Genomic DNA, 20,011 nt, shown 5'->3' on the forward strand with positions numbered 1-20,011 from the left:
CTATCTTTTTTCTATAATAATCTCGTCTCTTCCCCTGTGGATATCCAGCTGTTCACAGATGCAGCCCCCTCAATAGGCTTTGGAGGTTTTTTACCAAGGACGCTGGTTCGCGTCACCATGGCCCCCTCAATTCCAGGACATACCACAGTCCTCAGCGCTATTCGAGCTCTATCCTCTTGTAGTAGCAGCCTTCCTGTGGGGGAAAGAATGGACGGCTAACAGTATTTTAGTGCACTGTGACAACGAAGCTACAGTCCAGTGCATTAATAAAGGCCGTTCCAATTCACTCGCTTTAATGCCTTTTTTAAGATGTCTAATCTGGATCTTAGCATGTGACCAATTTATCATAATTGCGAAACATGTCCCCGGGTCAGAAAACAAAATCGCTGATTCTCTGTCTCGCTTTCTGTTTCAGAAATTCAGGATGCTGGCTCCAGAGGCAGACCAATTTCCAACTCCAGTACCTCACTTTTCAGAACTCATATTCCCGTAACCCACCCGCTAAAACCCCTCCTTGACGCGTCGCTCGACACAATCCTCCAAGCAGTCTCCCCGAGGACGCTGCAAGTCCTATGTGACAGCTTGGAGATGTTTTAAAGCATTCCACTTGTCATATAACACGCCGTTTCCCGATTTCTCTCTCCTTTCAATCACCTCTTTCATCTCATATCTCAACAGTGTCAAAGGGTTCCAAGTCGGGTCTATCAAAGGCTACTTGAGCGGCATCCAATTTTTTCACAAATTGATGTTTGGCACTCCCTCCACTGAGATTAATAATTCACAAACCTCCCTCCTAATCAAAGGGATTCAACGTTCCCAGCCCACCCGTCCCGACCCCAGACAACCCATAACAACTAGACATTCTCACAAAATGCATCCATACCCTCCGCTCAGGCTACCAACCTCTCATTTCCGCCCGCACACTTGACGCTATGTTTATTCTGGCCTTCTTCGGTTTTCTAAGATGCTCAGAACTCGCAATCACTTCCAAATTTCGATCCAAAAATTCACCCCACCATTGCAGACTTGTCTGTTCTCGATAATGATACAATCTCATATTTAATTAAACAAAGCAAGACAGACCAAGCTAAAAAAGGACACTTCATCTATATTTTCAACATTTCCTCACCAATCCAGCCATACCAGTCCATTTTCGCGTACCTCCAATTAAGAAGCTCTCAGGCTAAATCCCCCTACGAACCCCTTTTCTTAGACGACTCCGACAAACCTGTCACTCGCTTTTGGTTCCAAAAGCACCTCAAATCCATTCTCCAACAGTCAGGCATCCCAGCAAAAAACTACTCCAGCCACTCTTTCCGCATTGGAGCAGCAACCTCAGCAGCCCAAAAAGGCCTCTCCCAGCAGCAGATACAAACTCTTGGAAGATGGTCATCAGATGCTTTCCAAAGTTACATCAGAACCAACCGGTTCCACATTAAAAAAGTCCATCAAACCCTCATCGGTTAAAAAAAAAAAAAAAAACTTTCTCCATTCAGGGAGTATTGATCTCCCAGCAAATGCAATACTAACCCTCCTAGGTGAACACATGCTTTTCTATATCCATCCAGCGAGTATTGATCTCCCAGCGGATGTAATACTAACCCTTCTAGGTTAACATATGCTTTTCTTTATCCATCCAGCGAGTATTGATCTCCCAGCGGATGCAATGTTAACCCTCCTAGGTGAACATATGCTTTTCTTTATCCATCCAGCGAGTATTGATCTCCCAGCGGATGCAACGTTAACCCTCCCAGCGAGTATTGATCTCCCAGCGGACGCAGCGTAGCCCTTCCAGTTGGATGTCAGCTTTTCTTTCACCGTCCAGCGAGTATTGATCTCCCAGCGGACGCAGCGTAGCCCTTCCAGTTGGATGTCAGCTTTTCTTTCTCCGTCCAGCGAGTATTGATCTCCCAGCGGACGCAGCGTAGCCCTTCCAGTTGGACGTCAGCTCTTCTCTCTCCGTCCAGCGAGTATTGATCTCCCAGCGGACGCAGCGTAGCCCTTCCAGTTGGACGTCAGCTCTTCTCTCTCCGTCCAGCGAGTATTGATCTCCCAGCGGAGCAGCGATAGCCCTTCCTGTCAGGGTTCTGCCCTGACAGCCCTGTCTGTTTTGTCTTTGTTTAATGTCTCCATGTTTATGTTATGTCTGAGCACATGGCTTTGTCTGTGTTTGTGTCTGCCATGTGCTCCTCTGTTCCCTCCTCCTTGTTTGTCACCACGCCCCCTGGTCTAGTCATTGTTTAGTGTTTTCACCTGTTCCCTATCCTCCCTGCTCCCTTTCTTGTTGAGTCCTCGTTTGTCTAAGTGTTGTCACCTGTTCCTCATGTTCTTTGCCTCCTTTATATTGTGCACTCTTTCCCTCATGTCTTTGCCAGTTCGTTAAGCTTCGTGCCTGTGTTCTAGTCTTTTGTTTCACCTAAGCTCATAGCGTTTGTGTTGGAGATTCTCGTATCCCTTTTTGCCTTTGTTGTCTTCCCTGTTCCAGACCATCTAACCACCTGTCTCATCTAGTCCTGGTAGTGTCTCTTGTCTCCCCCTGTCCTGTCCTACAGACTGAGGATCCCTGTGGCTGCTCTGTCTCCCCCCCCAAGCAGCAAGACCGGTTCAGTGCCTGATCGTATCTGATGGTTCTAACTACTTAAGCGGTTTGATCCTGTCTGGCTCCTGCTACATCTTTGGGCCTCATACTGCACACCTGCCAATGCCCACCGGCCTGCTTACTACCTGGGCTGTTCTCAGTGGCCGTTCCCTCAGCGTGCTCGTCTTTGTGTCGCACCCCCTTCCTATTGTATGGACTGTGTTCACCTCCACACCCTCTATATTCCAAGTTTGTCAATAAACCTGTAAAACTCATCCTGCGTTTGAGTCCTCCCTCACAGATCCCTGACACTTCCAGTAGGACATCAGCTTTTCTTTCTCCGTCCAGCGAGTATTGATCTCAGCAGTCACTGCAAAAGCTCTCCTGGTAGAGTTTCCCCGTACCTGTCCGCTGCCGTGAGTATTGAGTATCACCGTGCATTCTAAATTCTTTCATCCTGCAGGCGGCCGACAGGGCCTGTTCACCCGACTTCACAAGCTGCTCCCGTTGAAGACTCTATAGGCCCTTTAGGCCGGTTGTTGAACCTCACCACTCCTCCCTCCGTCCATCAATCAACAACGTCCATTAAGGCCCGGTGCTACAAGCCTGCCCCCATCAGAGGCAACATGGGCCCTCTTGGTTCAACAACCAGGCTTCCCGAAACGCCAGCTCGCCAATCTTAAGGCTTTTGGGGGGTTATTTGATCTAGCGGCTGTCCTTTGCTCTTGCATTTGGGGGAGTACTCTGGGTTCGGGGCCCAAAATTTCCGAGCTCGGAGCCCTCCCCCCGGACAGCACGCCAAATATGCATAACCCTTACTGTACTTGATTATATGTAAATGTGAACTTCGTGAAATGATGTTTTATTAAACAAAGTTCGGGAGGAACAGGTGCAGATAATTAACCAAACTAGCCCAGGTGGAGAACATTCAGTTAATCAATGCAATCATGACAAGAGGTATAAATACAGCAGACTTACCTCTGTTCGTCTGACAGTTCATTAGCATCCCTCCTCCACCCCTACTCCTCACTTCAGTTCTATGTACTTCTATCTTAACAGGGGGGGGAGTACTCTGGGTTCGGGCCAAAATTTCCGAGCTCGGAGCCCTCCCCCCGGACAGCACGCCAAATATGCATAACCCTTACTGTACTTGATTATATGTAAATGTGAACTCGTGAAACATAGTAACGACAGAGGGAAACGACGCATTGTAACGACATGGAAGACGACACATAGTAACGACAGAGGGTAACGACGCATAGTAACGACAGAGGGTAACGACGCATAGTAACGACAGAGGGTAACGACGCATAGTAACGACATGGAAGACGACACATAGTAACGACATGGAAGACGACACATAGTAATGACAGAGGGTAACGACGCATAGTAACGACATGGAAGACGACACATAGTAACGACATGGAAGACGACACATAGTAATGACAGAGGGTAACGACGCATAGTAACGACATGGAAGACGACACATATTAACGAGATGGAAGACGACACATAGTAACGACATGGAAGACGACACATAGTAACGACAGAGGGTAACGACACATAGTAACAACATGGAAGACGACACATAGTAACGACATGGAAGACGACACATAGTAACGACAGAGGGTAACGACACATAGTAACAACATGGAAGACGACACATAGTAACGACATGGAAGACGACACATAGTAATGACAGAGGGTAACGACGCATAGTAACGACATGGAAGACGACGCATAGTAATGACATGGAAGACGACACATAGTAACGACAGAGGGTAACGACGCATAGTAACGACATGGAAGACGACGCATAGTAATGACATGGAAGACGACACATAGTAACGACATGGAAGACGACACATAGTAACGACATGGAAGACGACACATAGTAACGACATGGAAGACGACACATAGTAACGACATGGAAGACGACACATAGTAACGACAGAGGTAACGACGCATAGTAACGACATGGAAGACGACGCATAGTAATGACATGGAAGACGACGCATAGTAATGACAGAGGGTATCGACGACATGGAACGACGACACATAGTAACATAGTAATGACATGGAAGACGACACATAGTAACGACAGAGGGTAACGACGCATAGTAACGACATGGAAGACGACACATAGTAACGACATGGAAGACGACACATAGTAACGACAGAGGGTAACGACGCATAGTAACGACATGGAAGACGACACATAGTAACGACATGGAAGACGACACATAGTAACGACAGAGGGAAACGACGCATAGTAACGACATGGAAGACGACACATAGTAACGACAGAGGGTAACGACGCATAGTAACGACATGGAAGACGACACATAGTAACGACATGGAAGACGACACATAGTAACGACAGAGGGAAACGACGCATAGTAATGACATGGAAGACGACACATAGTAACGACAGAGGGTAACGACGCATAGTAACGACAGAGGACACATAGTAACGACGACACATAGTAACGACATGGAAGACGACACATAGTAACGACATGGAAGACGACACATAGTAACGACAGAGACGACATAGGTGAAAGACGACACATAGTAACGACAGAGGGAAACGACGCATAGCAACGACATGGAAGACGACACATAGTAACGACAGAGGGTAACGACGCATAGTAACGACATGGAAGACGACACATAGTAACGACAGAGGGAAACGACGCATAGTAATGACATGGAAGACGACACATAGTAACGACAGAGGGTAACGACACATAGTAACGACATGGAAGACGACACATAGTAATGACAGAGGGTAACGACGCATAGCAACGACAGAGGGTAACGACGCATAGCAACGACAGAGGGTAACGACGCATAGTAACGACAGAGGGTAACGACGCATAGTAACGACATGGAAGACGACACATAGTAACGACGACACATAGCAACGACATGGAAGACGACACATAGTAACGACAGAGGGAAACGACGCATAGCAACGACATGGAAGACGACACAGTAATGACACAGGGTAACGACGCATAGCAAATGTAACGCAGTGAATTGTATTTTGAACATTTTACCGAGATTGGTTTTGCTTACTAGCTTTTCTCCGTGCTGTATGGACCACTGAAGGGGAGAGACGTGTATCCCAAAAAACATTAATTGTGCTCTGTGTATTTCTGCAGACCTGCTTCTTCAGAATAAATCATCCTGAGTCCTGCTCCACATGTATTGTCTTCTTTGAGAGCAACAAAACACAACCAGAGTAAAACTGCTACAATGGCAATAAATATAAAAATATATATTCTTCTCTGGCTTTATTGTTCAAAGTGTTAATTCATAGTCTACCCTTAAACACGTAAATGAACGGCAAGAACGCATTAAAAGTTAGTTTCTGTTCTGTTTTCAGTTAAAAAGGTGTCATTTAAGCATCATTTAAGTTAATAATTAATGATTCTTACAACGAAAGTGATTCTATCAAAAACTTTAGCTCGATAAACTTCATTTTAGAGCTGCTGTAAAGCCAAAACAAACTCTGTCTATTAATTTTCCTATTATCACTGTGAAGCTGCTTTGAAACAATCTGTATTGTAAAAGCGCTATATAAAGTTGACTTGACCCTTGAATCGATTCTGCTCTGCGCTTCAGTAATAGCTCATGCATTCTCTCCGCGCTGTCCAGCCTCCAGCACACAGATTTTGAGAGATGGTCAGCTGAATAAGAAGGCTAATAAGTGTGCCAAATAGTTTGGCTAGTTGTGAGAGCAGATGCCAATATTTAATACGATAAATTAGTATTCGGCACACGAATGAATACAGAAGAAAGCTCTGTCTAGGCTCTGCTCTGGCACGGGTTGTGTCGAGCTATTTATTAGTCTGGCTGTTTGATGAGAACTAGATTAAATGTAGTTGCAATAAACTCTGTAAAAATTCGTACAAATGTATCGGATAGTCTACTGTTGCGCAGAGCTGAGTTAAGAACTGATGGCGCGGCTTGATCTTTGGTTGACCAATCAGCAGAAAGGGCGTTTTATTCCCGCCCATGTAGAGATCGAATATTCAAGCCGTTTATCCATTTTGGTTTTATTGTTTCTCCATTTGGCGAATTAGAACAAAAATAAAAATATGAAAAAACGACTCGAGATTTGTCTATTAATTCTCATGAGGAGGGTCTAATATGTGATAAATGAATGCTTTCTTAATTTTTCGTTTAGAAGACAAAAACGAAAAACAAATTATCCGATGGTACACAGACCAAAAACATTATCTATTTGTAATTCTTTTCCTTTTTTCAAGTTTCATGTAATTCTTATAATTTGTCAATATGTTCAATTTATATTGTCCCCTTTTGTATTTTGTTATTACATCTATACTGCTTTGAGCATCAATAAAAATAAATAAATAATTAACCTCAGTTTGATTTTGAACAAAAAAAAGTTTAATGTATCAGGGTTGTCATGAGTTTTGAGTGAACAACACCAACAGTCCAGAAGAAGTTTTTATTATTTCCTCAGTGACGTACAGACATGTTTAGAGCAGAAAAACAATCATTGATAAACAGCACAAACACAATAATGATGCTGCAGCTTCAGCGCTTGAACCCCTGAAATACATCTGATTAAAACATGTTCAACTAATCTCAATTCTACACACATGATAAATGATTGAGTGACACTATAATAAAAACTCATTTCCATCACCATAAACTTGAGAAAACACACAACTGACTTGAGATGTTCAAATCTCACACACACATGATAAATGATTGAGTGACACTATAATAAAAACTCATTTCCATCACCATAAACTTGAGAAAACATCACACACTGATCCATATGAGGACAGATGTTCAGATGTTCAGCTAATCTCAGTTCTACACACATGATAAATGATTGAGTGACACTATAATAAAAACTCATTTCCATCACCATAAACTTGAGAAAACACACACACACACTGATCCATATGAGGATTTATTGTCATTTATTCTGACATTATTTCACTGACAGATGTTCAGCTGTAGTAATTAATATAATGAAGAGAAAATAAGAGACTCTATAACATCTCACTGTTACTGATCTATCATGAGCCCAAAGCATTATGGGTAATATCTCTATAGAACCTGTTTCATCAACAGTTTCACTGATCCATTACCAACCCTAAACCCAGGATAGAGTGGTTGAGTGAATGTGGTCTGGACTGTGTGGATAGGGATCATTGTGTCTCCAGAGAAGTTGTAGAAGGACAGAGTTCCTGCTCTGTGATCCACATACACTCCTACTCTGCCGCTGGTGGGCTTTAGAGAGATACTAGTCTGTTTGCTGTTGTGCATGAATGCGTAACTGGAGGGAGAGCACATCAAACTCCAGGACTTATCATTATATCCAAACCAGCTGTCATAAGCCGTTCCCTTCCTGGTGATGCTCTTATATGACACTGCTATATACACATCTCCAAAACACTCAGTCTCCCAGTAACAGCGTCGATCATTCACACTCTCTCTACACAACACCAGAGGATAATAATCAAATCTTTCAGGATTATCAGGATACGACTGTGGTGTGTCAGTGTAAGTAATCACTGTGTTCCTCACAGACAGTTGGAGTTGTTTATTCACTGTGTTCGGATCCGCAGTGAACTGATGGTAATCTGATGGAGATAAAACACATCACAATCAGGAATGATCAATGTCAAATTCAATAATCAAAGGAAAGGCCAAAGCTGATCGGTTGGTTCTTGTCACATGATCTGAGGTGCAGACGTGATATGTGAACAGCCCCTATAACGTGATTCTGATTGGTCCATCAGCATTTAGTACTCTGACATATTTACTGTTCTTTTTTTATCTGTTCTATTCATCTTGTGTTTCATTTATTGATTGTGTTGAAACAAGATATCAGAGAGCTTTAGTTCATGTCAATGTTACTGTAAAGTTGTTGCACCTGTCAGGGTTTATTTTGTTGATCTCTTACAAAACAAATAATAAACATCACAGAGTGGCACGATTCTGGATACATTGAAAATCATGATTCTGAACAAACAGCTACATTTCTGACAAAATTTTAATTGCTGCAGAGTATTTAAAATGATTAATTTGAATGAATTATTTTTTTTAAATAATCAGTTGTTTCAATGACTCGTTCTTAAGGACTTCACTTGTTTCATTACTGGATGAATCAGTGTTTTTTAATGAATTTCTTGAATGAATGATTCAATGACAAACACATTTTTAAATAGTCACTTGTCACCACCTGACGGCGTAATGATGCAATAGATATAGTCGTTATTTTAAGTGACAAGTAACTTTTAAAAGGTGATTTATTCTATTTTGATCGCTACTGTAGACATTAGTGTTTATATGCAAACTGCTAAATTTTTATATCATTATTTCTGCGACAATATGAATATTTGTAAGAGAGAAATAATTTAGTTATTGTTATTGTTTTAACTAACTAAGTGTGTGTGTGTGTGGTTGAAAATCTGTTTTAGACATTTGCTCCCTGTACTGTTGTCAAAGGTTAAACAGACACAGGAGAACTGTTGTCATTCAGAAATGATGTGGGTTTTTGAATCAAATGTTCCCGCCTATGCATAATATATCACAACTGCATGAAAAAAAATGAACATTGTTTAAAAAAACCTGCACATTTTAGAATAATTACATTTTTCTTAAGTTAACATGCATTTGTTCACATCTGTGTCTGTTGTGCAGCGCATTTGTAATCAGTCTCTGTGATAATAATACTCTAGTTTGTACGTCTGTGATGCACAAACGCGAGTATTATTATCACAGAGACGCACAAACTCGAGTATTATTATGACAGAGACGCACTAACTCGAGTATTATTATCACAGAGAAGAACAAACTCGAGTATTATTATCATAGAGACGCACAAACGTGAGTATTATTATCACAGAGACGCACAAACGTGAGTATTATTATCATAGAGACGCACAAACTTGAGTATTATTATCACAGAGAACAAACTCGAGTATTTTTATCACAGAGACACACTAACTCGAGTATTATTATCACAGAGACGCACTAACTCGAGTATTATTATCACAGAGACGCACAAACTCGAAGATTATTATCATAGAGACGCACTAACTTGAGTATTATTATCAAAGAGACGCACAAACGTGAGTATTATTATCACAGAGACACACTAACTCGAGTATTATTATCACAGATACGCACTAACTCGAGTACTATTATCACAGAGACGCACTAACTCGAGTATTATTATCACAGATACGCACTAACTCGAGTATTATTATCACAGAGACGCACTAACTCGAGTATTATTATGTCTGACAGTTTGTGCGTCTCTGTGATAATAATACTCTAGTTTAATAATACTCGAGTTAGTGCATCTCTGTGATAATAATACTCTAGTTTGTACGTCTGTGATGCACAAACGCGAGTATTATTATCACAGAGACGCACTCACTCGAGTATTATTATCATAGAGACTTGAGTATTATTATCACAGAGAACAAACTCGAGTATTATTATCACAGAGACACACTAACTCGAGTATTATTATCATAGAGACGCACAAACTTGAGTATTATTATCACAGAGAACAAACTCGAGTATTATTATCACAGAGACACACAAACTCGAGTATTATTATCACAGAGACACACTAACTCGAGTATTATTATCACAGAGACGCACTAACTCGAGTATTATTATCACAGAGACGCACTAACTCGAGTATTATTATCACAGAGACGCACAAACTCGAGTATTATTATCACAGAGACGCACAAACTCGAGTATTATTATCACAGAGACGCACTAACTCGAGTATTATTATCACAGAGACGCACTAACTCGAGTATTATTATCACAGAGACACACTAACTCGAGTATTATTATCACAGAGACGCACAAACTCGAGTATTATTATCACAGAGACGCACTAACTCGAGTATTATTATCACAGATACGCACTAACTCGAGTACTATTATCACAGAGACGCACTAACTCGAGTATTATTATCACAGAGACGCACTAACTCGAGTATTATTATCACAGAGACACACTAACTCGAGTATTATTATCACAGATACGCACTAACTCGAGTATTATTATGTCTGACAGTTTGTGCGTCTCTGTGATAATAATACTCTAGTTTAATAATACTCAAGTTAGTGCGTCTCTGTGATAATAATACTCGAGTTAGTGCGTCTCTGTGATAATAATACTCGAGTTTGTGCGTATCTGTAATAATAATACTCAAGTTAGTGCGTCTCTGTGATAATAATACTCAAGTTTGTGCGTATCTGTGATAATAATACTCGAGTTTGTGCGTCTCTGATAATAATACTTGAGTTTGTGCGTATCTGTGATAATACTCTAGTTTGTGCGTCTCTGATAATAATACTCGAGTTTGTGCGTATCTGTGATAATAATACTTTAGTTTGTGCGTCTCTGATAATAATACTTGAGTTTGTGCGTATCTGTGATAATACTGTAGTTTGTGCGTCTCTGATAATAATACTTCGAGTTTGTGCGTCTCTGTAATAATAATACTCTAGTTTGTGCGTATCTGTGATAATAATACTCTAGTTTGTGCGTCTCTGATAATAATACTCGAGTTTGTGCGTATCTGTGATAATAATCTTACAGTTTGTGCGTCTCTGATAATAATCTTGTCACGATCACCTGTGAGAGTGCCCTTCAGCCATTAGAGGGCACTCCGTCCCGGACTGTCATTTCCACCTGTCTCATGGACTACATTCCCCATACACACTTCCCGGACTAATCACCACTCATCATTTGCACCCAGCTGTTGTGTATTTGGTCATTAGTGTCTGTCTATTTAGTTTGAGTGTTTGCTGTCTGTATGTGTGGTTCATTGTTGAATGTCACCCTCGAGTCTGATCCCTGGTTTTCATGTTTCCCCGTTTTGGTTTGTAGTTTCTTGTTTCTTGTTTTATGTTTGGACTGTTGTTTTGGATTCTGACCCCTGCCTGTACTCTGGATTACGCCTTATGGATTTGCCCTCAATAAACACCATTGCTGCATTTGGATCTTCCTTTTTGCCTTTCTGTTCCGTGACAAATCTTCGAGTTTGTGCGTATCTGTAATAATAATACTCTAGTTTGTGCGTCTCTGTAATAATAATCTTACAGTTTGTGCGTCTCTGATAATAATCTTCGAGTTTGTGCGTCTCTGATAATAATAATACTCTAGTTTGTGCGTCTCTGTAATAATAATCTTACAGTTTGTGCGTCTCTGATAATAATCTTCGAGTTTGTGCGTCTCTGTAATAATAATACTCAAGTTTGTGCGTCTCTGTAATAATAATCTTACAGTTTGTGCGTCTCTGATAATAATCTTCGAGTTTGTGCGTCTCTGATAATAATAATACTCTAGTTTGTGCGTCTCTGTAATAATAATCTTACAGTTTGTGCGTCTCTGTAATAATAATCTTACAGTTTGTGCGTCTCTGATAATAATCTTCGAGTTTGTGCGTCTCTGATAATAATCTTCGAGTTAGTGCGTCTCTGTAATAATAATACTCAAGTTTGTGCGTCTCTGTAATAATAATCTTACAGTTTGTGCGTCTCTGATAATAATCTTCGAGTTTGTGCGTATCTGTAATAATAATCTTCGAGTTTGTTTGTCTCTGTCATAATAATACTCGAGTGTGCATTTAATGAAGTACTTCAGAAAGAGAAGTTTTAATTAGAATAAGATAAATGACAGTATTCCCATGATACATGAAATACTGTCATTATTTATCAGTGTTTTGTGTCAAAGTTTCTCCTTCTCCAGGAAGAACATGAACACACTGTGAGTTTATCTGCTTGTTTTCTCAGTGACTTACATTGTAGGAAGATGTTCTTGGTCATGTCATCAGTTTCTGTGGAAATCAAGAGACATGAAGAGTGTGATTATAATCAGGAGAAAATCATCCCTGCATCCATTACGAACACATGCAGAAATCCTCCAACACAGAAGATATTTGATTTGTCTTCTGTAGACATGAACTGATCACAGATTTGATTAGAGAGGGAATGTAACCATCTGTGACACAATCCTTAAAATCTGTAAAAAACTGTGAGAAATAACAACTGAACGAGACTCAAAAGTCAGAGTCGGTAAAATGATCGGAACTTCCCATCACTAACGCAATAAAGGATTTCTGAATGAACAACAGCTTAAGAAAAGTGATGTCTATGGTTCACGTTCATGGAGTGTCACATGAGAGCAGTTAATCAGGCACGCCGGCGCCATCCTGAGGTCGGATCATTTTCTTCTCCTAATGCAGTTATCATTGCTGTATTCAATTCAATTCAATTCACATTTATTTGTATAGCGCTTTTCACAATACATATCATTTCAAAGCAGCTTTACAGAGAATGCATGTCAACATTACAATTTAAAGAATACAGTTAGCAAATAATGTAATAATTTAGGCAATTAATTTACAATCACTATTAGCATTTTAAACAATATGTATTGTGAAAAGACCTATACAAATGTGACCTGATCCAGCAAAATGAGTCACAGTGACCCAAATTTCAAAATTGAGATTTTGACATTAATGGAAAGATGAGACTATAAGCTTTAAAATAATATTATATAATATACGGTCGTCTGCCCTCTTTTTCCAATTGAAAACCTGAGAAAATCGCTTTTAACGTTTTTGACATGGAATAACTCAGGAACACAATAAGATCGCTAAAAAATTCTTTTTTGGTGATGCTCTCCTATATGTGAGCTTCATCTGGTTCAAATTTCGTGGTGATAGCGTAAAGAATAGTTTGAAAAATTGTTGTTCATTTTTCCGCAGCCAGGTGGCGCCAACGGGCGGTAAACTCCGGTTTAGAGGTGCTTCTCAGCACTCGTTAGGAGTTTTTCAAAATGGTTAGATGCATTAAAAAGATCTAAGCTTTAAAATGATATCTATTTTGTGTTATTCCACGTTGGAAAACGAACATGGATGGGTCCGGGAACATTGGATACACACTGCATCCCGGAGAGATGAGAGACATGTTTTTAGCCAAGTATGTTAAATCATTCCAAGAGTAATATCTTTTGATCAACCCAATATATTATATTGATATTGGTATTATATTACTGATATTATATTTGGATTCATTTTAACCTTGAGAATCTGGAGATTATTTTTGAAAGTCTGTTCTTTGAAATTAGCTTAAAAAAATATATTTTTTTCATTGTTTTTCCACATTATCGGCCCATATCTTAAAATAGAACGTTACGACTTCCGACTCATTTCGCCAGAGCGGGTCACAAATAAATCTGAATTGAATTGAATTTATTTATATTATGAAAATAAAGTTAAACAATGACCGTGCATCACTTTTCAGTTTTCATCTTGAACAGTTGCCGCGGATCATGAGTGAACTCGATCATCTCTTCCTCTTTACTACTTTACACAATGAAATAAACGAGAATGAACATCAGAAAATATGTTGCAAGATACAGCTTTAAAATGATTTAAGGGAGGGAGAACAAGCCTGCATCCCAATGTGCATACTATCCATCCTAAATAGTGTGAAGAATTTTGATAATTACTACATTGCATTTCTGCATCTATTTGATATTTTTAAATATCAGAGTTTTGTACCTTGCTTACGCACTTAACTAATTAAAAGGGCAAAAGTCTGTCCATTACATAAACTGCAGTTCAGTAAGAAGTGTAGGAAACACTGAGACATGCCATTATGTAATAATACCATATGTTTAAATAAAAAAAATAAATAAAAAAAATAATAAATAATAGTCTACTTCGAAGTAGTAGACATTTGAATTTGAAAATAGTATCATATAGTCTTAAAGGGATTCAAGCCTTTGAACAAACGCCTCTTCCACCATGTATTGTTCCTCTTCCTCTGTCGGTAAAGCAGGGAGTCTTGTGAGTGGTTGTCAGGCCTGTTTAGCAGCCTCATCTCTGATTGGCTGGAATTGTGGCACGTTGTAACGCTCTGTTGTGTTGAGCACACGAGCCATCGGCGATTGAGAGCGCTCAGCGTGGGTATCAGGAGAGCAAGTGAAGCGTTGCACACGCGAAAGAGAACATCTGCGCACATCCAAATAAACTTCTATTAAATGCAAAATTGATTTTCGTTCGCTCAAAATACTTTTTTATTTGCGAGACGAACATTTCTCCGCAAAACTCGTGCGAAATGCCCTTTTGCGCGCTCAAAATATGATATTGCGTGCGCGGAATTGTGGCAGAAATGTAATTCCATACTGGACAGGGGTGGGAATTACATATACAGGTTATATCAGTTTCAGTGTAATATGCCAAAATAACAGATGGCTTTCAGATTTTTCCGTCACTGCAAAAAAAATAAATAAAAAAAACTGTCAATGACGGAACATTTTCGGTTAACGCGACCTCAGGTTGTACCATAGGGAGGCGGTTTAGCCGCTTTAACTAAATGTATTATACACGAGACTAGATAATGATCTGAGATGTCGTCACTCTGCTGCAGAATTTCAACAGCATCAATATCGATTCCATGTGACAATATCAGATCTAAAGTATGATTACGACAATGAGTGGGTCCTGACGCGCATAAACTAGGCACATTGAAAGACTGATTCAAGACCAATCTTTTACAACATGAAGTGTGCAAGAGCACCCGATCTGGCCTGCAGCATATCTACTGTGTTGAGCTACAGTAAGTTGTTCCATGCGCCCCCTGGAGGAATTTGTGTAAAGCACAGCACACTTCTCCCTGCCTGCAGGAATCACTGAGATCATCTTGACGAATTGTGTGATGCCCGGTGAATAAAACATGCATTCTTCAAGGCCACGTTTGTGAGAGTTTTCTTAAATCTGGAGTTTCTCTGTACAGACAGTGATCATTATTTACCTCCGGTCGGTTTTGGCTCAGGACACTCGCCACTGCCCTCAGCCTGAGCTGTGAGAGAGAGAAAGAGATCAGAATGAAAATACTGTGACATTAAACCTCACAAACACAAATCAGGGAAGATTAGGTTGAAAGCAAGCAGTTATTCATTCATGAGTCATTCTATAATTTAAGCTACATTTCACATAGTCAAAAAGTGTAAAAACTGTATGCTTTCTCAATAAAACAGCTATTGTTTTCGGGTGATATATTTTATCAGTGTAACGTATCTGCTAGTTTCCAAGCTTAAACATTAAACATCATTTTGATATTCCTAATAAAAAGATGTTTCTACACACACTGATTAAGTGCTGCACTTTAAGTGACTCACATATACTCAGTGTTTTATGGGTCTGTTCTGCCACAGCTACAGTCATCAATTTAAAAGACCCCACTGGTAATTATCCTGCTTATTATGCGGAGCTTAAAGCATAAGTAAATAATTGAACACAAAATAAAAATCTGACATATTTTATTACTTCAAAATAACCTGCAGCACCTGCTTGAACAGACAGTTTTCAGTTGTAGCGATTGTTGTCATGCTATAGCTGACCACTAGATGGCACAATTGAAGAATCAGAATGGAGTATGGCAGGGAGGCGTGTAAAAATATAGATGAAAGATGCCTGCTTCTGCATTTAACAAATTTGTGCCAAATAAATGTAATTAATTTAATTTGAATTAATTAGGGACCCAGTATCGCGCAGGAAGTCAAATTGGCTGACTGTGTGCTTCTCACAGACACAAACTTGTCAGTTCTGGTCTCTGGTCAGAGGATGCAGGGTGAATATCTACCTTTAAGTAGGCCGTGCTCTGCTTACTTATAAGAAAGCATAATATTTGTACATTCACGAAAACTGCATCTTACTAAGGCAGTGATACTAAGAAATTACACAACTAAACAATTAGAAGCCAACTCAAAAATAATAAATACAAAACATCAATTGCTCAAAGATGATTCTAAGAGTAAGAAAAGCATATACACAAAGTGGTGGCTGAGTGTTTTTAATACACTGACACATCACTGCGTGGGGGGAGACATTTAATCGCACTGAGACATTCAAAATGATACTAAAACTTAAAAAAAAAAAAAATTCACAAGATGGATATGTAGTGTGGCATGCTTATCCGATCAAGAAATATCTGCGACCACACGATACCACTGAAATGACTCAAACCGATGTAGTACACATGCCAGACCAGTATGTGGCGCTGTAATTCTGCCACTTAAAACAGCTAATAAGACTTGGAGCTCTTTTTTGTCATTTAAAATGTATGGTTACAATTTGTTTCAGTTTGGAGCCCCTGCATGCTTCTAATTTTTACATCACATGATCCTGTGAGTCTGATGACATGGAATGTCAGGGGATTAAACGGTCCTGTTAAAAGAGCTAAAGTTTTCTCCCATCTTAAATCTTTCAAACCAGATATACTGTTTTTTACAAGAAACACATTTAAAATAGAATTAGCAAGATATGAGTTAGTCAAATGTTTTATTTTTCTATGCCCTCCCAGTCACTGTATAAAAGAGAATACTTTGTCTGCACATGTTTCCTTTTTACACATTTCTTTCCCACATGTAACTAAATGAAGAAAGAGACAAAGAAAAGAATAAAAATAAATAAATAAAAATAAAAAACCTGCGTTTTGAAATCGTGGGTGTTTCATTAGCATTTCATTAACTATGACCGCTCTGAAGCAGGAAAGTCTCGAGAGAAGCAGGTTATCCCTGTACATTTTCTGTTGATATGAATAACTGTGTAGATTTATCAATATAGCGAGTCTATTACGATGTTATGATGAACTATAAGCCTTTCTCCACTGACCTTGTGGAGTTGTTCAAAGCGTCTGTAAGGATACTGATTGTTAGAAGACAGTCTGACTCTGAGATGAAGAACGGGAACATGGTTTGTGTAACATTAGCAACACATTATTATTAGCTGTTTGATAACGTAGTCAAGCAAAAGACTATCTATATTAATTCATATTAATGAATGACAGAACCGTCACAAGGGCTGCTCGCGCCAAAGTAAAGTACAGCTGACTTGAATTAAAGCCAATAAAGTTCATGATTTTGTCCTTTGAAATATTTTAATACTATAAAACATACAATAAAACAATAGTGCTCTGAGCGTGTGACTGTGATTCATGTGCATATGTCAGTCAGTGTGGAATCACACGTCAAGTTCAGAGAGAGTTAACCTTGTTATAATTTTAGCCTACCTGATAAGTTCAAGCAAATACGATGGAAGTTCGTGTTCATTCAAGGCACGGGCACCTGCAGGATTTCATCTGAATGTTTTTATTTAAATCTAAAAACTAAAAGCAACGAAATTTTCAAACATCCATTTAGCGAATGTTCACAGAAGAAAATGGCTGAGCGCATGAAAACGGGGCTAATTTGCATATTATATATTTTTGTTATGAGACAAGGGTTTACAAGTTATTTTAAGGCATGAAGAATGTTTTTTCACCTGAATTGTGTCAAAATATGTCATTTTGGTGATCAAAGATGAGTTTTAAGGGATAAAATAATTGACTACAGGGGGACTTTAACTGCAACCCAGAGGGACATTATTGCTTACACTTCTTTACTGGCCCACAGAAGAATTTTGTTATGTTGGAAATCCCCTAACCCTCCTTCTGTGACAGATTGGCTAGAAGATGTTATGTCCTTTTTAAAATTAGAGAAGATCAAATTTACATTAAGGGGATCGATGGACAGGTTTTCTTCAAAATGGGAACCCAATTTGTCATATTATAAAAATTTGAATTACCCAGATTAAAAGAATTACCCAGTTGTTAATTTTTACTCTTTTTATATGTATCTTTCCCTTTACCTTTTTTTGATGCTGTAATTAATGTTAATAATTTGTGTCACAGAATGGCTAAATTGTTTTTTTTTTTATTCACGCTGACTTAACTAAACAAAACTATTATTGTAATAATAATATTATTACATGAGCAGATCCGTTTCCTTGCTGGAAAAGCGTTCTGTTTTTCCACTTGTGAACGCCCACCTCTGATTGGCTAACATCTTAAAAAAATGACACTTTTTGTTATGAGCAAGCAGTGCGCTGCCAACTAAAGGGCTCAGCCTGCATCCTCTGAGGAAGAACCTGAACTGGCGAGTTTGTGACCATGAGATTCGCACAAACCCGGGGGGTGTGTGCGGCATTGGGTCCCTAATGAATGAATAATTGAAATCTACAATAATCAAATATCTAATTTAATACATGATCAAAGATTTATTCATAATTAGAAACATGATCCAAGAGTAATTACCATCTGAAATTGGAGTGGGATCAAGTGCACGGCTAAAGTAAAATTGAAACTAAATTCTAAAATGAAGTGAACTTCACAGGAGTACTGAAAAGACATACACGCATTATACTTTCACCAAGACCATTGGATTCTGTTATTTGGGCTGACGGCTGGTCCTTACAACAGCACATTTAACTTCTTTTTAACATTAACTACTTACCTTTGTTGTATTCTTTCTCCAGCTGATTAGCCGGATTAGTCCTGTGCATCTTCCTCAGGATCTCCACAGTGATCTTCACAGCTTTTTCTGGTCCAAAACGCTCCACCATAATATCCACAGTTTTTAACCTACTTGCATTCTCTGTATCAGACCTTGATATACACTTGTGATCTTTCGCTAAGCGCCGAATGAACTCTTCCATGTCAGCATTTACCATGTCTCTGAGGGAATCCTCAAGTATCTTTTCAACAGTCTCCATCGTCCTTCACAGATTCACAGCTGCTTGACAAAAAGACAAAAAAAAAAGAAAGATCTGAAGTAGTTTCACTCTTAACATGTAGACCTAAGCGCTCAAATGTTATTACAATTGTGATATCAAGTTCCAAAGATTTTTTACAAAGATTTTTTAAAAAGAAATAAATGTTGGAGGATTTTGATGTAAAAGAAGAGCTTGAGTTATAAATGGGTATAATATGAGTAAATAAATGTCTATGAAGTAAATCACATGTATATCAGTTTCAGGGTGTTCAGAAACAGTGACACTGATAAAGAGAATAACTCTAGAAGGACTTGGTGACTTTGCAATGTTACACACTATATAAAGATGAAGATGGAAAAAAGCAGAATAGCAATCAAAAATAAAGTCATACACAATGAGTCAATGCTGTTTGATAAGTCTAGAGTCATTGTGAATTGATTCTTGACACTGTTAAATCTATATGTATATGTTAGTAAGTAACCTCTACTAACCGTGAATAATGATGGTGTAGATGTTTCCTGTTCTTCCAACTGTCTTGAGAAGTTGTTACATTGAAACACCTTCCAATTCTGAGTATTTATAAAGGAGGAGTTTGGAGGAGGAGTTTTCTTCAGAATTTAAACCTGCTATAACAGCACTTTTCCTGAAAATTATTATTACCGGTTTATCAAGAAACAAAAGACCGTGAAACTGTGGAGCTTCACTGTCTGACATAAAAATACCCAATGTATACAACATTCTATTCAGTAGGATGACTGTGGGATTACAGGTAAAAAGAGACAAACATCACAGAAAAAAACATAAA

The 20,011-nt window shown here is 39.1% G+C and overlaps 1 protein-coding gene across 3 annotated transcripts; it reads right to left on the reverse strand.

Moving 5' to 3' along the window:
* Window positions 1-7,030: 7,030 nt before the first annotated feature.
* Window positions 7,031-19,783, reverse strand: LOC125246038 (tripartite motif-containing protein 16-like protein). 3 transcript variants are annotated; one of them, XR_007179683.1, is made up of 6 exons: window positions 19,698-19,783; window positions 18,948-19,226; window positions 15,428-15,475; window positions 12,406-12,441; window positions 7,515-8,208; window positions 7,031-7,282 (listed from the first exon to the last, which is right to left on the reverse strand). XR_007179683.1 is itself a non-coding variant. In XM_048156890.1 (5 exons), exons 2-5 carry the CDS (start codon window positions 19,204-19,206, stop codon window positions 7,673-7,675), a joined length of 879 nt encoding a protein of 292 aa, XP_048012847.1. In that variant the 5' UTR covers window positions 19,207-19,226; window positions 19,698-19,783; the 3' UTR covers window positions 7,314-7,672. The 3 variants fall into 3 exon arrangements, 1 of the variants encoding a protein (XP_048012847.1); XR_007179682.1 differs by having other exon boundaries at window positions 7,033-7,282; window positions 7,385-8,208; XM_048156890.1 differs by lacking the exon at window positions 7,031-7,282 and having other exon boundaries at window positions 7,314-8,208.
* Window positions 19,784-20,011: the final 228 nt, after the last annotated feature.

This window comes from Megalobrama amblycephala, linkage group LG14 (assembly GCF_018812025.1).
Source record: "Megalobrama amblycephala isolate DHTTF-2021 linkage group LG14, ASM1881202v1, whole genome shotgun sequence".
Lineage (NCBI taxonomy): Eukaryota > Metazoa > Chordata > Actinopteri > Cypriniformes > Xenocyprididae > Megalobrama > Megalobrama amblycephala.